We start from the raw sequence: 23,033 nt of genomic DNA on the forward strand, positions 1-23,033 counted from the left end.
CAAAGACCACCTTAACTTCACTTTTATGTACATGAAAATAAGTACCAAGCCAAGCATGTGGCAAAATCAAACAATAGGTTATGTAGCTCGTTTCTATGTTTGTGCTGGGGCTGCAACCTTTAGTCAAAGGAAAAGCCGCTGCATGTGCTGTAGCCCAACCACAGGACATGTCTTCCGGCACGCAATTAAGCGACCTCATCCGCAACCGTGTTGAATTTAGACACCATACCTCTCCTCCAGCCCTCTCAACTGACTGCGAACACTGATAATAAAGATGGTTGGTTTGAAAGCTGATGATCTCTGGCTACACTGAGTGGAATCTCCAAAAGACACCCCAGCAGAAGTGTCAATAAGTGGCGAGCAGCAGCACAACATCCCCGAATTGGAAATACAAACAATTCGGGCACCACTGACATTGAAAAACACACACATAGGCTACGCCAAGGCTTATCTTGTGGCTCTCTACTGCAGCACGCTTTAAAAGCTAATTACCGCCGTGCCTAAGGTCGTTTCTGTGTAGGAGGTGTGCGGTGTCATTTACCTGTGCATCACCCAGCGATTCGACACATGGAGACAGCAGAAGGGGGTTTGATTATTCCAGCCAGGCACAAAAGAGCGGCGGGGGAAAGGGGAAAAAAAGAAGACAAATCCAAAATTGAGCAGAGATGGATGCGGCAGATGAATGTACGACCTCTGTCTTCAGAAAGGATTCTTATCTTTAGATGCTGCTGTGTCGATGAAGGCAAGCAGGCAGGGAAGCCCGGAGCTCCTCCGTACAGACAAAGATGCTTTCTCTCCTCCGCCGCACCAAGAGCAGCAGCAGCAGCGGCAGCAGCAGCAGAGCCGTCATTCCCCCGACACTTGATGGTAATAGTTTGGTAGGTAGCTTATATGGGTTGAGGGCGCGGTCAGCTGCTGTTGACCAATCCTGCTCCCCATCAAACTAACAGCAGCGTTGCCATGGAGTATTAAACGCCCGTTAACCACAGACTCATAACCTGTGGTAGTAAAGCAGGTGCATTTTTATTTGCCACCCCCAAGTAGGCTATCATATTAGATCTCAACAAAGGAGTGGCATCCTATTTAAATGCTAGTGAGCCTGGCGACCTAAAGCGGAATAACAGGGAGACAGAGGTTCAAGCCCCCATCATCAACCCCACCCTACACTCCTCTTCATGCTGCCGAAGTGTCCTTTAGCAGTGCACTATGCAGGCTTTAGCAGCAGCTGCAGATGCTGTTAAAAAAACGACGACCTCTCCACGCTTTTGAAGACAAATTCATTAATCTTTAATGACTGGTATTGCCCGTTGTGCAGTGAATTGAAATTTCAACCTGTTTCACAAGGTGTCTCTCCGCAGCTTACTCACCTGGTTGCCATCTTTGTTTCATCATGTAGCCTAACACAACAAACCCACATGTCATTCCCTGTGGTAGCCTGCCACATTCAGCTGGTCTAATTGAGATTTTTTTTGGGATGAGTTTAATAGAATATCCTCCAAAATAATAACAAAGGAGTTACATGTCTCTAGCTGCCATCATCCCAGCAGCAGGTAGGTACAGTGGCCTAAGTGAATTAATTGTAGCCTAATTGAAATTTCTGCTGTTTGTAGTGGCCCCTAGTTACACAGTGTTACAAAAACAGAAACTTTAAGTGCTCCAGCCACCCCTGGGGCTCCCCCATCGCAATAAAAGCAAGGAGGAACTGTAAGTGAAAATATTAATAAAAGTTTTGTATTTTTGGTTGAAATGAAACAAAAAGTAGTGGAGTTAGGATGTAAAAAACAATTAGGACCAGAAAAATTGTGTAAAGGCTGTCCAAAACATCCCCTAACATTTATTATTCTTGTAATGTACAATTAAACCCTAAATTATTTACGAAGCAAGTGAAATTTTTTTACTGTATCTAGTACATTTCATTCACAAAAAATAGTCACAGGGGTTTATGTAACGCATGCAACTAAAACATTTAAAACACAAAAGGAATAATAGAAACAAATTTTAAAAAGATGAAATGATAAGATGTTCTGGATGAAAATGCAGAAATAAATAGGAAAGATTTCAGGATGTAAAGACAGGATGGATAAAAGTCTGGTGCTGAGAACACACAGCTTTTAACCTGGTCATGGCGTGGAATATATGCTTTGGAAGATAGTTCTAGCTTAATAACCAAGGGTTTTTCTATGTTTAGTTTGGACTCAGAACTGTAAAATGACTGGGTCGTTGTGGTAAAAGACAGTCAGAGAAACATTTCAAACTTAACAGTGACCGTTGACTCACAAACCCCTAAAAGCCTGTTACGGTGAACCGGTGTGGGTCTAAGCCTTACTTGCAAGGGAGATCAAATCAAAGCAATCTTTAATCTGAGGATGACGTATCAATAATGTATGTTCTGAAATGTTTTTGCCTGCAAAACAATTCAGTCTCATTGTGTAAATGGAGTTTTACGGCTACATTTCAAAATCCTCACTGCTTAAAAATCAACACTACCAGTGTTTATAATTTAACACTCATGGGAATTTAGTAATGTATGTTAATTCAAATATAATAGAAAATAATGCTTTGTCTTGATTTTTGCATGGCATGTGTTCAAAAACCTGCATAATTTATGTACCAAGTATTGTAATAAACAGTAAATGTGTATTTTCCTATACTGGTATTAAAGACAAAAATCTAAATATTATATAAAAAACAAAAATCTGTAAATCAAGAAATACAAGAAACCAACCCGAAGGCAATTCCTGAACTGAAAACATGTCCACAAATCACCACAACACATCTGCCTGCCAGTCACATAGCAGAGATGGTGCACTGAAATCCAAACAATGTCCTCATCAGAGGGCTGGTTGTTTCAAACCCTCCTTTGAAGAATAAAGTACATACACATTTTAGAGGTTAAATGTCAATGTATAGTTTGCTGCTGCTACTTAGTAAAGAGGTCGAGTGGTTAAGAATTTCCTGTCCTGTTGTCACCTTATCTTTCCTTCAGCTCCTCTTCTCAGGCATCATGCATTTCAATATCTGTACAATATTTAGTTGTGACTATTGGCTCTGTAGTGCAGAGTACATTGTTTGACTAAAACATGTTATGCAGTACATGTTTTGTAGTAGAGGTTTGAGGTCTGTTACCATTTCAAATGTTTTCTCTCTCAGCTAATTGTTAATAGAGTCTAAAAGAGAAATAGAATCAGTTCCACACTTTTGATGCTTAAGCTTCTTCACAGTGTTAAGCTGTAAATAACTTTGTCGTAACTACATTTTAATCATCACACATATAGCATGATGCACGTATAAATGTTGCAAACACACTGAGCAAATAGGTGACATCCTGCACTCTAAAAACTAATTCAGGGGACCTTTAGTCATTACATAATATAACAATAAATATATATATATATATTGTTGTGAAATAAAAAATCAAGTTCTGAGATACTTTTTACTTGTAATTGTTATTTTATTGAGCTTGGATGACACACAAATTATGCCTATTGATTCAATATACTATCATGACTTATCAGAGTTTAAAATTTTCAGTTGATCAAAAAATAATTGAATTTTAAGTTCTGTTAACATAAAATACAATTTGTTGACGTTTAAACGGCCCACAGTTTCCCTCTCTTGCATGTGCGGGCATGTTCAAGGCAGATGAGTGACCACAGGGCTACAGCTGGACCTCATTGAAGCGTAATGTGTTGAATGGTAAGTAATTTTATGCTTAATTACACATATTTGCATTCGCTCAGGATTCTGTTGGTGATAGCCTAACCGAATATCGAAATCTGGAAGTCCTTACTCTGAAATTTGAGCAGTGTTGATAGTACAGTCTGTGTGCTCAGGTAAAGTTAGCTAGTAGCCTGTCACTGATTGAGTATGCTTAAATTCGGGAGTAATAGGTGGCCAGGCAGCCAGGGAAAACATCTTGGCAAGCTAACTTAATATGGGATTATCCATTAGCCACCGCTCCGGTTAGCATGTAGGCTAGCTACGTTTATAAACTACAAGTAGCTAGACATGATTAGACTATGAGTCAGATGAGAAGAAATACTAAAGATAACTCGCTAACACACAACTTAACTCTTGCAGAGATCAACTTAATTATTAAGTTCATGTTACTTAGAAATTTGTTTTATTGTGGCCAAAAAAAGCTTCTTGACCTAACTTAAAACAATATGTCGGATCAACTTAAATACTTGGATTCATGTTAAATTCATGACAGTTGTTAAGTTCATGTTACTTAGAAATGTGTTTTATTGTGGCCTAAAAGGTAATTCACCATACTCAAAACATTGCTTTGAATTAATGTAATTCTGCCAGCAGTCTAAACTTAAAAATTCTAGTGGAAAACGTTAACATATTTTTTTTTGTTGACCCAATGTTTTATTTTTTAGAGTGTGTGTTAATGTGGATGTATTCAGAAGCACATGTGACTTTGCATGAATTATACTCTTATGTTTTTGTCTCTTATCTTTATGTAAAAGTGAGGCAGTTTCCGTCATTTCTGGCCATCTGTCACCCCATTTTTCGCCACACTAGCAATGTGAACTATGGATGGCTATGTCAGTGAGAGAGTCTTTTGGTCTGTTGGGCTGCCCGCCACTTTGGTCCAGACTGGCTTAGATTTGCTACACGTATTTATGTTTCCTATAATTACATTGATAACTTTGTTGATCACCTCACTTTTCTCCTTTTGGAGGTCAAAATTTCAACTTCCAAACATTCCTATCAGCCTCTGCCGTATATGGCTTTTAGTGCTAATTAGCAAATACTAGCATGCTAACATGCTATGCTAAGGTGTTGAACATTAAAAATTCTACCTCCAAAATGTCAGCATGTTAGCATGCTGATGTTTGCATGTAAGCTACACAGAGCTGCATTCATGTAGTTTTAGTTTAATATGAGGCCTTTTGCAGTAGGTGATGTGTTGTTTTTTTAAACAGAACCTGCAAAGTAGAACTAGTGTGTAATAAAACATCAACAAGTACAAAGATAATACAAATTGGGCAGAAAAGTGTGCTTTACTTTAATTCACTAAATCACAATCATTTTTATTCACCCAGCTGTTATAATTTTGCCCTTCCCCTTTGTGTAATACAAACTTTTATTGTGAACATCAGTGGTATTTTTGCAGTTGCATGCGTGTTTTAGAGACCTGTCTAAGGCAATTATTGATTTTTGTTCTGGTCTAAGGCAGAGTGAAGCTCTGCGACTTCCATGAGGAAATAGAGGTGCCCATCTGTGCAGAGAGATACATCCACAATTGCAATAAAATATCGAGCAACATCTGTATTATGAGAAAACCCTCAGGACTTTTGTAAAGCACTCGTGTTATTGAATGTGCTCTCTGGGATTCAGCACCAAACTGCAAGTTATTCTTTTGATCTGAAGAACACTTGTCCACCAGCTCAAAACATTCCTGTGGCTTGTGCAGTTCCTCTGATACCTTCTGCTGTTTCGTTCAAGCAGTTTGCTCAGTGCAATCAAGCAGTTCATATTCAAAACAAATCAGACAGCATACAGTCAGCAGAAGTTTGGTGTAAGTAAACAAGGTCTGAGAGTACCCTGACTAAAAGCTAAACTGTGTTTTTATAAAATGTTTTGCAGTAGTGTGTAATATGTTTAATGGGCAAACACGGAAAGAATATTGATGAGGAATCTGTAATTTATGTTTGTGTTGGATTTGTAGAGTAGGTGAAATTTGAATGCTAATGTACAACATTTATACTATAACTATAATGTTACTATCTAAAAAAATATGGCATAGTAATCATAAATTATTTTATGTCCGAACCTTTGTTTCCATGTTTGTTGAAAAGTCATAACAGTAATAGAACAGAGTCATCTCATTGCATTGGAAATATATAGTGTGATGTTATGTGATATGACTTCATCAAAGACAAATAAACACAGAAAATCAAAATGCCTTTTTTCACTGAAAACAATTTGACATTTCCCAGTAGGAAAAGCACAATTGCAAATAATAAAAATTAACAGTGGCTGAATTCCATTTAGCTGCTTCAATTTCAAGGTCCTAGAATTGTGCATGCTGGCTCACTGTCACACTGTCAGGGTTTACTGAGACACTTGAAAAGAATAGAGCCATTATTAATGTTTTTAATAACACGTGCGTCATTCCTTCTATGACTAGTCAAAATGTCTGCTGTGAAAAGGGCCTATTGAGCAGAACAAAATATGTATTACAAGATTTGAAAATAGTTGAATAAATAAACAATATCAAATAAAATGTGTTAGAACCAGCCCCAGTGTTGTAGCTTATATTTTAAATGTTTTGGTACCGTCTGCTACTGGTGGACTATGTCGGTGATGCACTAATGGCCCTGCACACCCACACAGGTGTTAGCAGATATTCTGGATGATTTTAGTCTCTAGGATGGGTTAAGATAAAAAAAAACACAGTATCCTGCACTTCCTATAATGCAATTCAGTAGAGTATTTCATTACACATCTCCAGTTCTTCAAATTTAAGCTCCTCCAGAGCCCTTAAAAGAAATTAGACATTTGTTTTCACAGGCTAAGTAGAACTTGTTGTGATGAGAAAACTGAACTTAATGTGTAAAATCGGTTGAGTGCTCACTCCTCATGGGTGCAGTTGCTAGTGCTGTTTGTTCCTCTCCAGTCTGCTTACCGCACAGCAGCGCTGGTCGTTTTTAAGTGTGACATCACCAGATGTACCACCAGGTGACAGTATTCCTCCTGTGTTGGCCTCATGTTGACAGGTTCACAGACAGACAAAATGAAGCATTTGACCTGAGTAAAACACTGCAACTTAACAGTGTCCCCATGAACCCACCCGCCGTGATTCATTGCCAGCAGGAAATGCAATGCAAATCAGATGATTAGTATTCTGCAACACCCTTTTAACTCCACACAACTGAAATGTTCAGTGTGGATGCAATTAAATGCCCTTTTCCACTATCAGAGATACAATTGTATTACACACAAACACACACACACAAAAACCCTCAATAATACTTATCTTGTCTGTCAGTGTTAGAAATCATTGCAAGGAAACTGGAGATGCTTGATTTCACGGTGTATGAAAATTAATTGAACAAGTTCAGATTTTACAGTTATGTACAACACATTTTTAACTATGTGACTTAATTAAATGCAATACATTATAATGAGAAAACACAGAGGCCTGGTAACAATTGCTTGCTGCAGCATTGTGCAAAAACGACTGTGTGCCAGGTAGTAGGTGTGATACCTTAAGCCATAACTTTTGGTGAGATGTAAACAAAGATGCTCATTCTCGTCAGCCAAGGGAGAACAAACTGATATCCCAACCACATACTATGTGTAAAAATGTGGATGTCTGGGAGTCAATGTGTGAATGAGGCAATAGAGAGACTAAAAGAGAGCCAGATTAACTTGAGATGTAATTATTTGGTTGCTTAGCTGCTGTACTGTATATGTATGTGTGGGCTGCAGCAGTGTGTTTATGTTGAATAGACAAGTGAAAAACAATTAACTGGCACTGTCACGCAGTCTGAATATCCTTCTGACTGTATTCAGTCAGTCTTCTGACTGTGTTGGCAAGTTTACCCTGAACCCAGGCCCTGTTCTACCTATTAGTTTGTTACTGTGTTGAACTGATGAAACCTCAGTTGAACTCATCCTTAACAACTTCTTTTGTTGCAAAAGATTCTGACAAGTCTCATTTCTATTTGTTTCATGCTTGCTTCCTCTGGAGTCAATCCTATGACTCCTGAATCCTGATGTTGTGGAAATAAAAAATGAATTCCTTTCTTTCACCTGGAAAGAGCTGCATTCACCAGCAAGCCAAATGCAAGAATACCAGAGAGAGAAAAAAAAGAAGAAGAAAGCATCAGTGAAAAATCGAATGCTTATGAAAGGGATGCAGTGCAACATGATGTTTAGGACATGGAGGTATGAGACATAGATTGCACCTGCAAATGTAACACATTATTCTGTGTGACAGCTTTCAAATGCATTTTTCGACTGTGTGAAGTGTTATGCTGTAATGTCAGCCTCATATTTTGAAGAGTAAAGCATTGAAAAAAACAGAACTCTCCCTAGCTTTTGTTGTCCAGTGCCAGAGCTGTGGCTGAGCAAAACCAAAAAACAGATCTGACTAATAGATAATGTACCCAATACATATTTTAAAATTTGTTTTAAAAACTCACATACATGCCCACCAAACTCGAACTAGCGCTGATGGCAGCAGACAATCAGAGCTAAAAACCCCTCCCTGCTTGCTATGAAAATGATTAAATATTTGGAAACTCGTGTTAAATTCCACACCAAATCTGAAATGTCAACACAGAGTTATCAACATAAAGGCTCTTTTTCTATTTTACTCCCTGCTGCGCCTGCACACATAGTGTAGATCAAGTCTCTCTTTTTTCCCCACATATTGTGTATCTATTGTTTGTGGTCTGAAAAAGACAGCAGGCCCTATAAAGACAAGGAAAAAGCAAGAACCCATAAATTGCCACATAAATCACAGTTTTCAGGAGCCTACATTGATCTTTCTTGCCTTTTACACCCTTAACACAGGCACCTTAATAAGTGACAGTGGTTACTTTTGGCCAATCAGAGCATTTATTAACATCACAGTTAATTGACTTAATATTCTCTAGGGCGTAAAATTAAAGTTGAAATTAATTAAACATTCATGATTAAATGATGGAGAGATTGTAAATAACCGTGAGCTGAAAAGACAGACAGACAGAAAAACTGGCAGATGTGTTGATAAAGAGATTACTTTAAAAAATCCATGTCACGCTATGCCGGCACATGGACCTAGTTTAGCAGCAAGACTGTCTTAACAATCCAGTCATTGTTGAAAATTTGCCTTCACATCAAGAATATTGTTGTTGTTGTTGTTGTTGTTGTTTACAGTTTCTAGGCAGTGACTACATTCTGCGTGGTCTTGATGTGCTTGATATACCATTTGACAGAACAGCCAGTAGACATGTAAGAACATAATTTGCTCATCATAATGGACAAATCGGGGGCACGCCAGCTTCAATCTCTGTCATCTGTTGTGTGATGCTTCCTCTGTTCTGGGGGTCATTTGGCATGCAGGAACATTAAAAGGAACATAACAGGAAATGGTGAAGAAAGCATTCATATACTGTGTAAGTTCTTCAAATGATGCAGAAATGGTCATGAAGCGCTGCCAACTACTTCAACTACCACCTGCAATTTAGTTTCCATTTAGCAGCTGTTCTACTGTTGTGGTGTTTGACAGTTTTTTTTTTATTTTATGGTTTTGCATCTTGTCCAGTCATGCAACAGAGTGGCAAATGGTTAGAAAGTGATTTTGAATTTTACTACCAGTACTTTTCCTCTCAACATTTAATCAAAGTGCAGCTCAATCCAGTACATCTTGACGCTAAAGTCACTCTTTCATCGAGCTTTTAACCAATTTCAGTCCAAAGACAGAAACCTCCCTTAGCAAGATAATGATAAGCATGCAATACTGCCTGAGAACAGCACAGCAAACACTTCGTTCCCCTTTTTACTGTGGTCCAACTCATACTAATATACTAGTCCTGTCTGCCGGCTCTTGCTGACATTAACAAGATATGCCTTTCAAATATCATGGCCTTTGGGACTGGGTCAGAGTTACTATTTATAGGAGGGCAAGACTTCATGATAGTTTGGCTCGCTAGAGTGATAACTGAAAATAGTTGTAGTAGCTCTGGTGCAGCTGATTTTGTGACTGTTACTGCTCCAGGCTCTTGAACAGATGTGATCTACACAGGATCTGGATCACTGGTTTACTTACTGTACAGTCTCACTGCTTACAGTACGTGTGAAGTAATACAGTAACATGAAAATGTTATATATTGCAGTACTGCTATTTGAGTTTAAGAGCAGGCCAAGGTACAAATGAGTTCTGATCCAGTGTCTGCAGAGTGGATTGCTAAAATAAAGTATGTCCTGTAAGTTCCCTCTAATGACGAAAAATTATAGTAACACCCTACAATGTGACAATTAGCACACTTTGCAGTGCTTTAAAAAAGGGACCATGTATAGGCTAATAAACATAATTTTCAGTTCTTGAAATCGGATGCATTATACAGAGATATAACAAAAATCTTATTTTTATTCCCAGTCCATGGGAAAATACAGACAACATGCAGATTACATACAAACATTACAAAATACTGTGCACTATGTACATTGTCACAGGATGCACATGGTATTTACAAAACATTTCTGGTTGTTTGATTAGTTAATGACTATTCATGAGATTAGAATTGATGATTACATTCCCTATTCTCTGTTATCCATACACAGTGCAAAGTCTGTAGATGTTTAGGGGAGGACACAGTCACCCTCAGTTGAGGTCCTTGTAATTCTGCTGTTGTTCTCAGAGTAGAGCTTAATGAAGTGCTTAAAAGAGGGCAGGACCAAGCTGTGGATGTTTTTTATAAACTAACCGAATGTCAGAGAAAAATATGAAATTATTAAGACTCATTGGAGTGAACTTGGTACATTACAATACAGTACATTATAGTAGTGGTGTTGTTGAGGTTACTGTGCCCAAAAGTGTTAAATATTTCTTATACATAACACATTATACATAAGATATTTTCAAAAAATGTGATATGCTGTTAGCATCTGCTGGCCACGGCACTCCTGCCAACTGTGGGGAGAAAAAAAAGTTAGCCATTGTAGCTGCCAGAAATTATCACCAGCATTTGTCTCTTCGACAATATCAGACAATGCTTTACACTGGGCACTGGAGTTCTAATGTGTTGTGAAATATAAGAGAATATCCTTATTTCATAATTCTGGATCGCTAAAATCATTGTAGGTTGTCAGCACTGTGAATGTCACATTCATCCTGTATACATATTACGATACAATCATGACAGGGAATTCAAACAGAAAATATATTTTCCCACTTTTTAAAATAGGAAGATTCAGATTCTTGACTGGAAATGATCAGTGAGTTATTGGTTTTGACTAGTGTAAATCTATTAAGAGAACTGAAAAGTAGATGGACCCTTATTCAACCTTGTTATACTGCAAATTAAGTTGTTTTCCTCTGCCAATCTTGTCTTTGAGCCAATGGGTCATTTAGATATTCTTGTGTCACATAATTAAAAAGTTACAACCTCAATCCTCAACATTACGCCCCACCCTTTACATAATATATACAATCTGCTCCACCCTCTACTTAATATTCATAGTTGTGCCTTTAAAATGCTGAACCTGAGCCTGTGGGGTGGGTGCCTCTCTTGCTGTGTCTCTGGGCCTGGTGGTGTGCACCTGCTGCTGTCTTACTGTTTACATTCTTCCAGATTCAGAGCCCTGAGGTGCTGCTTTCTTTGCCGCCATGTCTAAACCCTTGTCTGACCATGATAGAAGGAAACAGATTTCAGTGCGAGGCCTCGCCGGCATTGAAAACGTTGCAGAACTGAAGCAAAATTTCAACAGACATCTCCACTTTACGCTGGTCAAAGACAGAAATGTGGCGACCAGAAGGGATTACTACTTTGCTCTTGCCCACACTGTGCGGGACCACTTGATTGGCAGGTGGATCAGAACCCAGCAGCACTACTATGAGAAAGACCCCAAAGTAAGTTCAAGTCACAACAACACCAAAGCCACAAGACTTACATGTGAATGTCCTTGAATATAGACATTTATTAATTAACTGACAAATAAATTTCTTGCTATATTTACTGATGATAATGGCATGAACAGCATCTTGTATTTGCGATAAAGAAAATTATAATTATACATCTAGGACTCTATCATAGTTTACTGCATGCACAAGGGGTATACTGGCAGCTATATTTGATCTAACAACTGGTTCCCATCTTCAGGATATTTATAAAAGTCTGTTGCATTGTGAGCTAACTGCCTGTCCGGTACACAGTGGTCAGTATTTTCATTAACATTCTGTGCCATAACCCAAATCTTACACTGTTTCATGCAATAACAAAAGCCATGACTTATTTTCATTACAGCAGGGGCTTTATATTCTTCAACTGTATGTTCAAAAGCCTGGTGTCAGTGTAATGTCAAGTCATGACATTTAAACTTCACCGGGGCAACTTAGCACTCTGCTGGTATTCTTCTTATAGTGTGTTGAAACACTAAACCTCTCCATGACCTTCTCTTCCCTTCCTGTCTGACCATAATGCACATAGCCTTGTGTCATGTGAGCACATGCCTCCGAGGGCATCAGAGTTCATATATAAGCATCATCCGAAAAGCTACATCTCAGTAATTGCAGTGTTTTTAACTAACAAATACAGAAAGAACCTTAAAAGAACAATAGGATGCTGGCGTCACTCGAATGAAACAGCAAAATTGCAAACAACTCCACACTATTCCTTAAAAATGTCACACAAAATTGCATGTAATTACAATGGAGGGTTCAGAAGCAGAGTGGAAGATCGGCCACAATTCCATTTACTCTGCGGGGAAAAATGACCCTCACAAAATCATTATTAACTCTACTCAATACAGGGGATTATTTTTCTTTTCTTGACATGGGAAGACATTTTCCCTGCACACCTTGGCTAATTCTGCAGAGTTATTGTTCTGTAACTTAAGTGTAAAAGCCCTTACATAATAATTTCAGTATAGGGAGACATTTACTTTTCACATTAAACTAGTTTTAAACTGCAACCTCTAACTCAGAAACCATCTGACCTCCCAACTGTGGCACCCTGTTCCTGTGTTCTAGACAAAAAGGTCAAAGGTGAATCCTTTAAAGGTCTAAACAGAAACCAGAAGGAGGGAGGACATTCAAGCTCAGTCTAGAGTTTTGTGCTGCATGTAAGATCAACTTCTCCAACAAGATTCATTTTTCACATTGCTCATATGCATGATTGGGGGAAAAAACATAGCTAATCAGCACAAGATGAAACAAGGCTTGAAGTCAGATAAGATTTGGAAGATGCAGTCATATATAATTCAAGAGAATCTGTTAGCTACACAGTGATACGATATTTACGCATCCATGTGATCACTCCAGACACTCCACAATGAAAGGGTATCAGGCTCAGGCTGACCTTTACCGTGACCTCTACAGGAGCTATTTTTGCCAGGGCCAAAATGTTGGTGTTATGTAACACCCAAAGCAATCTGTTCCCCAGTCCCTTGTCCTGTCTCTTCCCCTCTGCCTTTCCTCCTCAGCCTGTGTCCGCTCCTCCCATGCCAGAGGAGAAAAAAAACACCTAAATGGCAAAGGCTAAACACAGGCTCAGGTGGCACATTTTTATGCACCCCCAACCATGAAACTAAATAATGAAACGTTAAGATTTCTTTGACAGCTTGGGGTTGATGTCATTGTGACATTATTTGGCATATAATTTATGTTTTTTTTGTTGTTGTTGTAAGAACCCATTATGCTTCTGTGGAGACCTTTCTGTAACCCTAAACATATGACACTAAAATATCACTGTTAGTGGTCATAAGAATGGATATTCATTCAGTTGATTATTACTCCCCTTCTTGCCAAATTGTAGCGTGTGTACTACATCTCCCTTGAGTTCTACATGGGCCGCACCCTCCAAAACACCATGGTGAACCTCGCTCTGGAGAACGCCTGTGATGAGGCCACGTACCAGGTGTGAAAAAGATGCTTTATTTATTCATTTTAGAAGTGTGTATTGTCCTTTTCTAACTATTGTGAAAAAGAAAAAGGGTCAACATCTCAAAATGACAGTCCATGCTGTGCTCTGTTATCCACTGTAGTTGGGTCTTGACATGGAGGAACTGGAGGACATGGAGGAAGATGCTGGTTTGGGAAATGGTGGCCTGGGTCGCCTTGCCGGTGAGCATCTTGTCACCCTTCAGATTCGATCAATTCAAAGAGTTTTTACCCATGTTGACATACTTAAACAAAGCAAAAGTGCCAGCCAAACGTTGATGTTTTTTCATGTGCTTTCTCCGGTTTTCAGCCTGTTTCCTGGACTCCATGGCTTCACTGGGTCTGGCTGCCTATGGTTACGGTATTCGCTATGAATTTGGTATCTTCAATCAGAAAATTGTCAATGGCTGGCAGGTTAGAAATGATCGACTTTCATCTTAATTGATATGTAAAGATGAGCTTTATGAGTAAAAAAAGTTGATATTCTTGTTTTGGTGATCAAGATTAGCTGCGAGTGTTTCTTCTTAAATCACCGGGTGGATAAGTTTCATTTATCATTATCATGACCTGATGTTAAGTTTCTGTGTCTGGATCAGCTCAGACGCTACTAAGCTACTGTAATGTGTGTTTTTTCCCTCAATATAAATGTATGTCATTATCCAGGTTGAGGAGGCTGACGATTGGCTGCGCTATGGCAACCCCTGGGAGAAGGCGCGTCCTGAGTACATGCGTCCAGTGCACTTCTATGGCAAGACCGAGCATCACCCCGATGGCGTCAAATGGGTAGACACTCAGGTGAGGAAATGATTTAAAGTTAATGAACATGAATAATAAAAGAAAGATGTTTTCTGAGACTTTATCTATTTCAAATGTCTGTCTCTTCCTGTGATGGTATTGGCAGGTCGTGCTGGCTCTGCCATATGACACCCCTGTCCCTGGCTACAGAAACAACATTGTCAACACCATGAGGCTGTGGTCTGCGAAGGCACCCTGCGAGTTTAACCTTAAAGACTGTACGTATCTGGCAGAGATCAAAGATTCAAAGCATGCAACAGCTGTGAGAGAATGAATGAAATCTTTTTTTCCCTTATAGTCAATGTTGGTGGCTACATTCAGGCGGTTTTGGACAGAAACTTGGCTGAGAACATCTCCCGTGTGCTGTATCCTAACGACAATGTAAGAAAATATAACTATATTACCTTTTAATCCTGCAGGACTGTGCTCATAAGATGGCTGAGCCCATGCACACGTTAACCTGGATTAGAGGACATAGCCGAATGTTGAATGTTATAGGAGCTGGGGACTGTATGGCTCTTGCGTGACTGGAGGGCTTATCTAACTCAGCTAAGAGATGGATTTCCATAATTAGGACCCCAACTGGTGTCCTTTGTCTTCAGCTAGACTAGAGCCACTGTGCGGTCTTTGAGCGTCCTCTGAAGCTGTCTTTTATAGCTGACGGAAGAGCTGACCACCATGTGCGGACTCCCTGAAGGTTCAAGAAGGAGGATTTGGGAGATAACCATCTAGCCCAAGCTATAACTCATGTCAGGTCTGATAATTTATATCTGTGCAAGTGAGAGCAGAAATGGTGGTGGACCTGACATTCCAGCTTTGTTTGAATTAGTTAAGTTAGTGTTACACTGCTGCTCTATCATGTTATGTGTTTCTATTAACAAAATAGAAGCGCTGGAACAAGTAATAGATGAATAGAATAGAACAGAATAGAATTACAACAAACGAACTGAGTAGCAATCCTGACACTCACACACTGAGCAACTAAAAATAGTTATAAATGAAATTGCTATTACCTATAAAACAATGACCGCTGAGGTAAATGCATTATGAAAATAATCAGCTTTAGAGTTTCTTTGCAATAACTGCAACTATGCCATAACTGCAAATAGACAAAGATATTTCCTCATCTTTTTTCTATTAAGGGGATCTTTTTAAAGGCAAAATCCACTTTGTTACAACTGATAACAAAACATTGGTGCATACTTTGATTTTTTGTGGCTTAATAAATGTGAAATTAAACATAAATTACTTTTCAGAAGAAGAAAAAATTAGAAAACATCTGAATTCTTAACAATGCTCTGGTTCAAACACTGACCACTGAATTCAGCTTCCATAAATATCCCAGATAATTAACCAAACCTGTATATTTACTATATTTACACAATGTATGTACAGATGTAATACACTTACATTAGCATACAACCGTATATTATATATTGGTGTTGGATGTCACGGTAAAATGACAAACATAATTGCATTATAATTACACTGCAGATTTTAGATATAGAGTAACTGCAGCTGTGCTACCACTTTCTCTTTGAGGTTTGGGTAATTCTTTTATTGAAGTGAAAGTATTTTAGCTGTCCATGATTGAATACCAATCACTAATATGCAAAAGGCTATGTGAAAAGAAAGAAAAAAAGCCATTCATGTTTGCCTGCAGAACAGAAACAGACAAATATGTGTCTTTATCCTCAGTTCTTTGAAGGAAAGGAGCTCCGTCTGAAACAGGAATACTTTGTGGTATCTGCCACCCTGCAAGACATCATCCGTCGTTTCAAGGTCTCTAAGTTTGGCTCCAGGGAGATTGCTCGCACAGACTTCAGCAAACTGCCTGACAAGGTGAAGCAAAAAACTCAACAAAATAGTTTCTGTCAAAAATGAAAAGATTTCCCCCTGATGTGCTCTCTGTGCTTTCATTAAATTGCCTGTCAGTGTGTTGAACAGGTTGTAGGTGGGTTTTATTGTATCTTGTGAGAATAGTTGAAATGAACAGTATCTACAAAGGACTTTGTGGCATATTCTAATTCTGTATTGACATTTAATAATGTTCTGCATATTCAGGTTGCCATCCAGCTGAATGACACTCACCCAGCCATGGCAATTCCTGAGCTGATGAGGGTTCTGGTTGATGAAGAGAAACTTGGCTGGGAAAAGGTGAGGAAGAGCAAACCTGACATAACAGCAGAATTTAACTTTTCATAGCTTTCAAAGTTTTATTTTTCAAATTAAGAACCTATTGTAGTGTTTAAGAATCGGGACATCACCATTCTAGTGTAGTTAATAAACCACAGAAATAATCTGGCATAAAGTGATTATTTACAATGTTTCTCAAGTCCCTTATTTTTTTCTGTCTTATGGCCCTAGGCCTGGGACATCTGTGTGCGCACCTGTGCCTACACCAATCACACCGTCCTGCCTGAAGCTCTGGAGCGCTGGCCGGTCGACCTCTTTGCTTATCTGCTGCCTCGTCACCTAGAAATTATCTATGAGATCAACCGTCGCCACCTGGAGGTGATTACTGCTCATTGCAACATGTTATCATTTTCATTTACATGTATGTTGCACACACAATGGACCTATTGCTCCTCTTACTTTATGTAACAGAGGATGTACACACTGTTAAAGTTCCCTGTGGTAAAGTACCAATCAGGGCTGTGCAGAGACCTTTGGAATGGCAGGTGCTCAAAGCATAAAAGGGGCACATGGAACAAGGATTTAAATAGGGTTGTTCTCAAAATATAAATACAGAAATATATTGTTATGTATTCCTTGATTATATGCGTATACAGATGCTTCTGTATCGATACATCAACAAATGCTGTGACAGTTTTGAAAAAGAAACACAGGGAATACCCAGCTCTAGCTTTAAAACATGGTGGGCTGACATAACTTACAGGGAACAGTTGCTGTTGAGAGGTTGCTGGTGATGCTGCTGCTGTTGCTGCTGATACTACTGGAGGTGATCTGTGACTAGATTTATTATAACAAACAAAGGATATATATTAGATAATTAAACAAATATGTGACCATGACAAGATGCAAAGATTGCTGACAGTATTTGGGACCGGCTCACTATGACTGACCTGCTGTAGTGCTGCAGCTGCTGCCAAGGCTGGCTGCTAAGAGAAAATAAGAGGGAGATGCTCACAGAGACTGCTGCGCACCGAGAGCTGCAGGTAGAGGAAATAAGATACCAGGTTCAAAAAAGTGTGGGAAATAATCTGGAAAGGAAACAGTACTGGGAGAAAGGCTTAGATCAGCCAAGGCAGGGGTAAGAGTGACACAAATCTATAGACAGAGGTGTGTGTGTGTGTGTGTGTGTGTGTGTGTGTGTGTGTGAGTGTGTGCAGGCAATATTGTGATAATGATTTTATATATTGCATTGTGAATCTGAGATATATTTGGATTTTGATTGACTATATGTCTAATCATAAATCTAAAAAGATGTGTGTGTGTTGATTCTGTTGGCCCATAATAACCATGACAGAGCAGCATTTACCTTTCACATTAACATTTCATACCGTTGTCTGAAATCTATACAGAGCCATTTTATCTTCACTCTTTACCTTGATGTCAGGAATATTATTTATTTTATATTGACACTGACATTATTACATGTATTTCCAGTTATTTAGATCATATAATAGGTTTGCTATTAAATCTGTTCAAATACTGTTCTGATTTAAATGATCGTTTTAAAAAGGGCTGATAAGTAAGCTATAATTCACAGGAATAAGTAATAAACCTGTTTTACCAATGTGATAATTATTTTAAGGTACACTACGTTATAAGCTACTGTAATAATCCTAGTTCAAGTGAAAGGTTTTTAGTCAAATTACATAAAAAATACAATACCTTGCGATGCCCGTGAAACTTTTCTGCCTCAAACAGCAAGAACGAAGTGAACAGAGCACCTTTGTTTATCTGTGTGCAGAAGCAACGTTAGCTGTCGGCACAGTGTTAGTCGGCAGCTAAAGTTACTTCTACAGGCGACACACAGCAATATAAAACTATTCTGCTGCTCTCTTTGACTCTTTCTTGTAAAATACATCCAACAACCCACAACAAGCACATTTAGGCAAACCCCTCTTACCGGCGGAATCGCAGGGTAGTCAGAGCCGCTGAATCACTAACGGTGTCTGAACGGGAGGGCTCGTCACGGATGAGGTCATCAGGTGAAAGGTCATAATGCGGGTCATTTTATTTACTGCGAAATTATTATTAATTAATTTTCCTAATAGTTTGATTCGGCAGGCCTTCACAAAAGGACCTTTACAAATTTTAAAATTAATTAATTAATTAAATTTGTTATTGACAAAAGGGCACTTGGGCATCAAAGGGCAAAAGGGCAGGTGCTCAAGCACCCATTGCACCTCACTCTGCACGTGCAGGGTACCAATACAGTTATAAAGTCTTGCAATAGAATCTCTCTCTGTTCCTTTATCTAACTGGTTGGACACTGGGTACAAGTTAGTGAAAGTAATGTCAAAGCTCAGTCAATCATGAATTAAGAATCGTGTTACATGGCTCACCTAGTTGCTGAATGGTAGGAGAAATATTTTATTTATCTACTTACATACTGATTGAAATGGCCCTTCGCTGGAAAATTGTTGTTATTTTAGAATAGCTATGTTGACCTACTTTATATGCGTGATGATAGAATATTAGTAATACATATATGACCTACAAGTTATTTTTTGTCCCATGTTCTTTTTAACTTTGTAGAGAGTTGCTGCTAGGTATCCTGGTGATAATGGTCGTCTGTGCCGTATGTCCCTCATTGAGGAAGGTGGACAGAAAAGAATCAACATGGCCCATTTGTGCATTGTGGGTTCCCATGCTGTCAACGGTGTGGCCCAGATACACTCTGACATCCTCAAAGCTACTGTGTATGTCCCTAAAATAAACACTAACTTCCTGTAATACTTCATAGTGGTAAACCATAGGTAACTTCATAGTACGTAGTGTGTGTAGTATATGTAGTAGGCCTACCTGTTAATAAATCCCCAGCCTTTTTGATTTCATGGATTGCTGCATCATCTGTTCTGATCAGTGTGATGCTTCGCTCTGCCCACAGTTTCAAGGACTTCTATGAAATGGAGCCACATAAGTTCCAAAACAAGACCAACGGCATCACTCCTCGCCGCTGGCTGGTTATGTGCAACCCGGGGCTGGCTGAGGTCATCGCTGAGGTTGGTTTTGTTTTAACACACACATATATCACACAAACCACATTGGAAACAGAAATACCGTTCATTGACTCTTTTTCACTTTTTTGTTAACAGAGAATTGGTGAGGACTTCATCCGTGACCTCGATCAGCTGCAGGCTCTCCGCAAGTTTGTGAACGACGAGGCTTTCATTCGTGATGTTGCAAAAGTGAAGCAGGTGAAGTGATGAATGTATTATTTCACCTCAACTTCGCAGTTATTGTGTCAATTTGGAATCAGCACTATTATGTTGAGGAAGATACACGGATAGTTGGGAACAGTGCTTTATTATAGCTGACAAATATTACATTACATTACAAATGCTGAGAGAAGTGGCGCATATTCAACATAAGCAAAATTTATTTGAAAGTGTGTGTTTCCATTGACACTTGACATGCGTTTTCATTCTTAATATTGTTGTGTCTTTTTCTGTTGTAACCGTTTGTGCTATTATGTATTATATGTGTCTTTATATGGCATGTACAAATAACCATACAACTGGAAGTGGAACTTGTTCTATATGTAAAGTCGATGTTTTGATAACGCAGGAAAACAAGTTAAAGTTTGCTGTGCACTTGGAGGAGCACTACAAGGTGAAGATCAACCCCAACTCCATGTTTGACATTCAAGTCAAGAGAATCCACGAATACAAGAGACAGCTGCTCAACTGTCTGCACATCATCACCTACTACAACCGTAAGCACATGTTTAAAATCTTCTGACCCACCCATTTTCTCATATTCAAATATTTTTAAGATGAGTTCTGTGTGCGTCAGAGCTTAAATCATTTGGCTGAATGCAAACAGAGACAGTCCTGTAATCTCTTCATTTGTTTGCATCAGGCATCAAAAAGGAGCCTAACAAGCAGTGGACTCCAAGAACTGTCATGATTGGAGGAAAGGTTTGTCGTTTAACCGCATAAAACTGGGCTTTAAAAGCAAACTCGCCCTCACAACTCAGGTTATATTCATCACACACGATTTCTCTAACTGTTCCTTTCATGCAGGCTGCCCCTGGATACCACACAGCCAAGATGATAATCCGTCTGATCACAGCTATTGGCGAGGTGGTCAACAACGATCCGGTGGTTGGAGACCGTCTCAAAGTCATCTTTTTGGAGAACTACCGAGTCACACTGGCAGAGAGAGGTACTTACTAAATCACTGCCCCATTCTCAGTATTTCTATCTGTTCTCATGCTCGTCATCCTGGTCATTTCCTCCTCTACAGATGTCCCCAGTCGGGATTTGTTTGATCCACCGCATAAAACACAGACACAAAATGCTTATTAGAGCCATCAAACCTCTACTTCTGTCATCTTTCAGCCATCCCCGCAGCGGACCTGTCAGAGCAGATCTCCACAGCTGGCACCGAGGCCTCCGGCACCGGCAACATGAAGTTCATGCTGAACGGCTCTCTAACCATCGGTACGATGGACGGAGCTAACGTTGAGATGGCCGAGGAGGCCGGCGAGGAAAACTTTTTCATCTTCGGCATGAGGGTGGATGATGTTGATGCGCTAGACAAGAAAGGGTAAAGAATGAACCCCGATCTGTCCAAACATGTATTTCCACATGAAATCTCTACCACAAACATATTTTGTTCTGCAGCCAATAAAATCACTTCACAGAGGTAATTTACAGTTACAGAAAACAAAGAGCAACGACTTTATACACAAACATTTATTTCACACACAACTAATAACTACTAGACACACAAATGAATGGATAAATGCAGTCATGAATGTAAATACAGCGATGAATAACTGAGGACCAGTCTATTCAGATAAGTGGATAACTTTAGCATTGACCAGTGAAATTACCTTTATACACCTTTCAGCAATTGAGAGGGGATTTGGCAAAGCAGGACTGAAATATTTATAATTCCACATCATGAGCAGGTTAGTGAAGGGAACGCCTCCCTGATCTGATGCTAAATTATCTTTAGTAGCCTCTTGTAGGATCAACCACGCCCAAGTATTTTTTTCACCTGGGGGTTAATATCGCTGGTGAAGTTGCGCTGGAGGGGAGGAGGGGTAGTGCTGTTTCTCTGTGGCCTTAATTAAACTTGGTATATCAATTAATGCACATTTGACTCGGAATTGCATAGCTGGTTTATTTTGTTCCTTGTTCCCTTTATGGGTTACTGATGAAGTCCAGACAACCTCATGAGGATGGATTAGTGAGAGTCATAAATTGGCCCATTGTCACTTAAATTTTATTGGCGTCCTCTCTGTCCTGGCTTTGGTTATCAGACCTGTAGGGTTCAGGTCAGCTGAAAAACAATGGTCACTTAACTTCCCTTAATGTCATCCCTTGAGTCCTGACATGGTTTGTTTATGATCAGAGGAAAGTGAAGACAGGATGATGGGAGAGTCTGAGGCCACATGAAGGCTGTTGAAGAGGGCATCAGTTCTGTGTAGAAAAAATAGAATTGTTCACCTTCATCATATTTCCTCACCAGCTGAGGTTTTTTTACTCCTTTATAGGAAGGGACTACTACTCCTTCAATAATAGGCCAGTTCCTGCAGCAACAAGCGCATGTTTCTGTTTTTCTGAATGTGCATATTGGTTTTTTTTTTCGGTCCTGCTTAGATACCACGCTGAAGAGTTCTACAACCGCCTCCCTGAGCTGAAACAGGCTATTGACCAGATTGCTGGAGGCTTCTTTAGCCCAAAGCAGCCGGACCTGTTTAAAGAAATCGTCAACATGCTGATGCATCATGACAGGTAAATACACAACTAACACTCGCAGCCTGGGGCGCACGCATGCATGCGCACATACAAATAAGAACGTGTATAAACTTGAATGTTGGTGCAAAAAAACAGTAAATAGAGAAAACTAAACAATCATTAGCATGCACACCAACCTTTAGTATTGAAAACACACACACACACACACACACACACACATACACACCATACACTTTCACATTGTGCTATCTGTTGTATACATCCTTATCACTGAGGTAATTGCATTATTGTCTGCACAGATTCAAGGTCTTTGCTGACTATGAAGACTATATTAAATGCCAGGAGAAAGTCAATGCTCTTTACAAGGTATGTTTATTAAAATCAATTGTTCATCAAGGTATCTTATGCTTTGTAGTATGATTTTAGTAAGTATGGGTATATTATGAGCTTCACCACTATGGAATGAGGCTAATTATCTTATTTTATTACTCACTTATCAATCATTTTCATCCTCACATCAGAACCCCAAGGAATGGACCAAGAGGGTGATCTACAACATTGCCGGATCTGGCAAGTTCTCCAGCGATCGCACTATTGCCCAGTATGCTCGTGAGATCTGGGGCATGGAGCCCACGCTTGAGAAGCTCCCTGCCCCTGATGACAAGGAATAAACTGTCCACACAACAACTGACATCCCAACTTCTCCCACTTGCATCTCTACACAAACGCCT

General features: G+C 39.4%; 2 protein-coding genes across 12 annotated transcripts in view; one reads left to right on the plus strand and one right to left on the minus strand.

Moving 5' to 3' along the window:
- The window catches only part of nrxn2a (neurexin 2a), a 135,624-nt gene extending 134,675 nt beyond the window's left edge, over positions 1-949 (minus strand). For all 8 annotated transcript variants that reach the window (XM_046038891.1, XM_046038889.1, XM_046038888.1 and 5 more), the window contains exon 1: positions 542-949. The gene's annotated coding sequence lies outside the window, so the exon portion shown is untranslated. The remainder of the gene's footprint in view (positions 1-541) is intronic.
- pygma (phosphorylase, glycogen, muscle A) lies at positions 593-22,986 on the plus strand. Of its 4 annotated transcripts, none has more exons than XM_046038894.1 (23): positions 593-878; positions 3,606-3,696; positions 7,779-7,905; positions 11,298-11,575; positions 13,479-13,580; positions 13,708-13,786; positions 13,914-14,017; positions 14,267-14,398; positions 14,505-14,616; positions 14,697-14,779; positions 16,097-16,240; positions 16,463-16,555; positions 16,766-16,912; positions 19,127-19,290; positions 19,479-19,593; positions 19,687-19,788; positions 20,159-20,306; positions 20,453-20,511; positions 20,617-20,758; positions 20,935-21,142; positions 22,204-22,338; positions 22,602-22,668; positions 22,824-22,986. In XM_046038894.1, the coding sequence occupies exons 4-23, from the start codon at positions 11,333-11,335 to the stop codon at positions 22,971-22,973; spliced, it is 2,529 nt and encodes an 842-aa protein (XP_045894850.1). In that variant the 5' UTR covers positions 593-878; positions 3,606-3,696; positions 7,779-7,905; positions 11,298-11,332; the 3' UTR covers positions 22,974-22,986. The 4 variants fall into 4 exon arrangements, with proteins under 4 accessions (XP_045894850.1, XP_045894852.1, XP_045894851.1 ...); XM_046038896.1 differs by having other exon boundaries at positions 593-867; XM_046038895.1 differs by lacking the exon at positions 7,779-7,905.
- Positions 22,987-23,033: the final 47 nt, after the last annotated feature.

This window comes from Micropterus dolomieu, linkage group LG23 (assembly GCF_021292245.1).
Source record: "Micropterus dolomieu isolate WLL.071019.BEF.003 ecotype Adirondacks linkage group LG23, ASM2129224v1, whole genome shotgun sequence".
In the NCBI taxonomy this organism is placed as follows: Eukaryota; Metazoa; Chordata; class Actinopteri; order Centrarchiformes; family Centrarchidae; genus Micropterus; species Micropterus dolomieu.

Excerpts from the sequence above, each read along its gene's own strand:
- pygma (XM_046038894.1), top strand. The coding sequence starts at position 11,333 with ATGTCTAAACCCTTGTCTGACCATGATAGAAGGAAACAGATTTCAGTG. Across the intron at positions 16,241-16,462 it reads TCAGCAAACTGCCTGACAAG|GTTGCCATCCAGCTGAATGA; the intron begins GTGAAGCAAAAA and ends CTGCATATTCAG. Across the intron at positions 22,669-22,823 it reads AAGTCAATGCTCTTTACAAG|AACCCCAAGGAATGGACCAA; the intron begins GTATGTTTATTA and ends TCCTCACATCAG.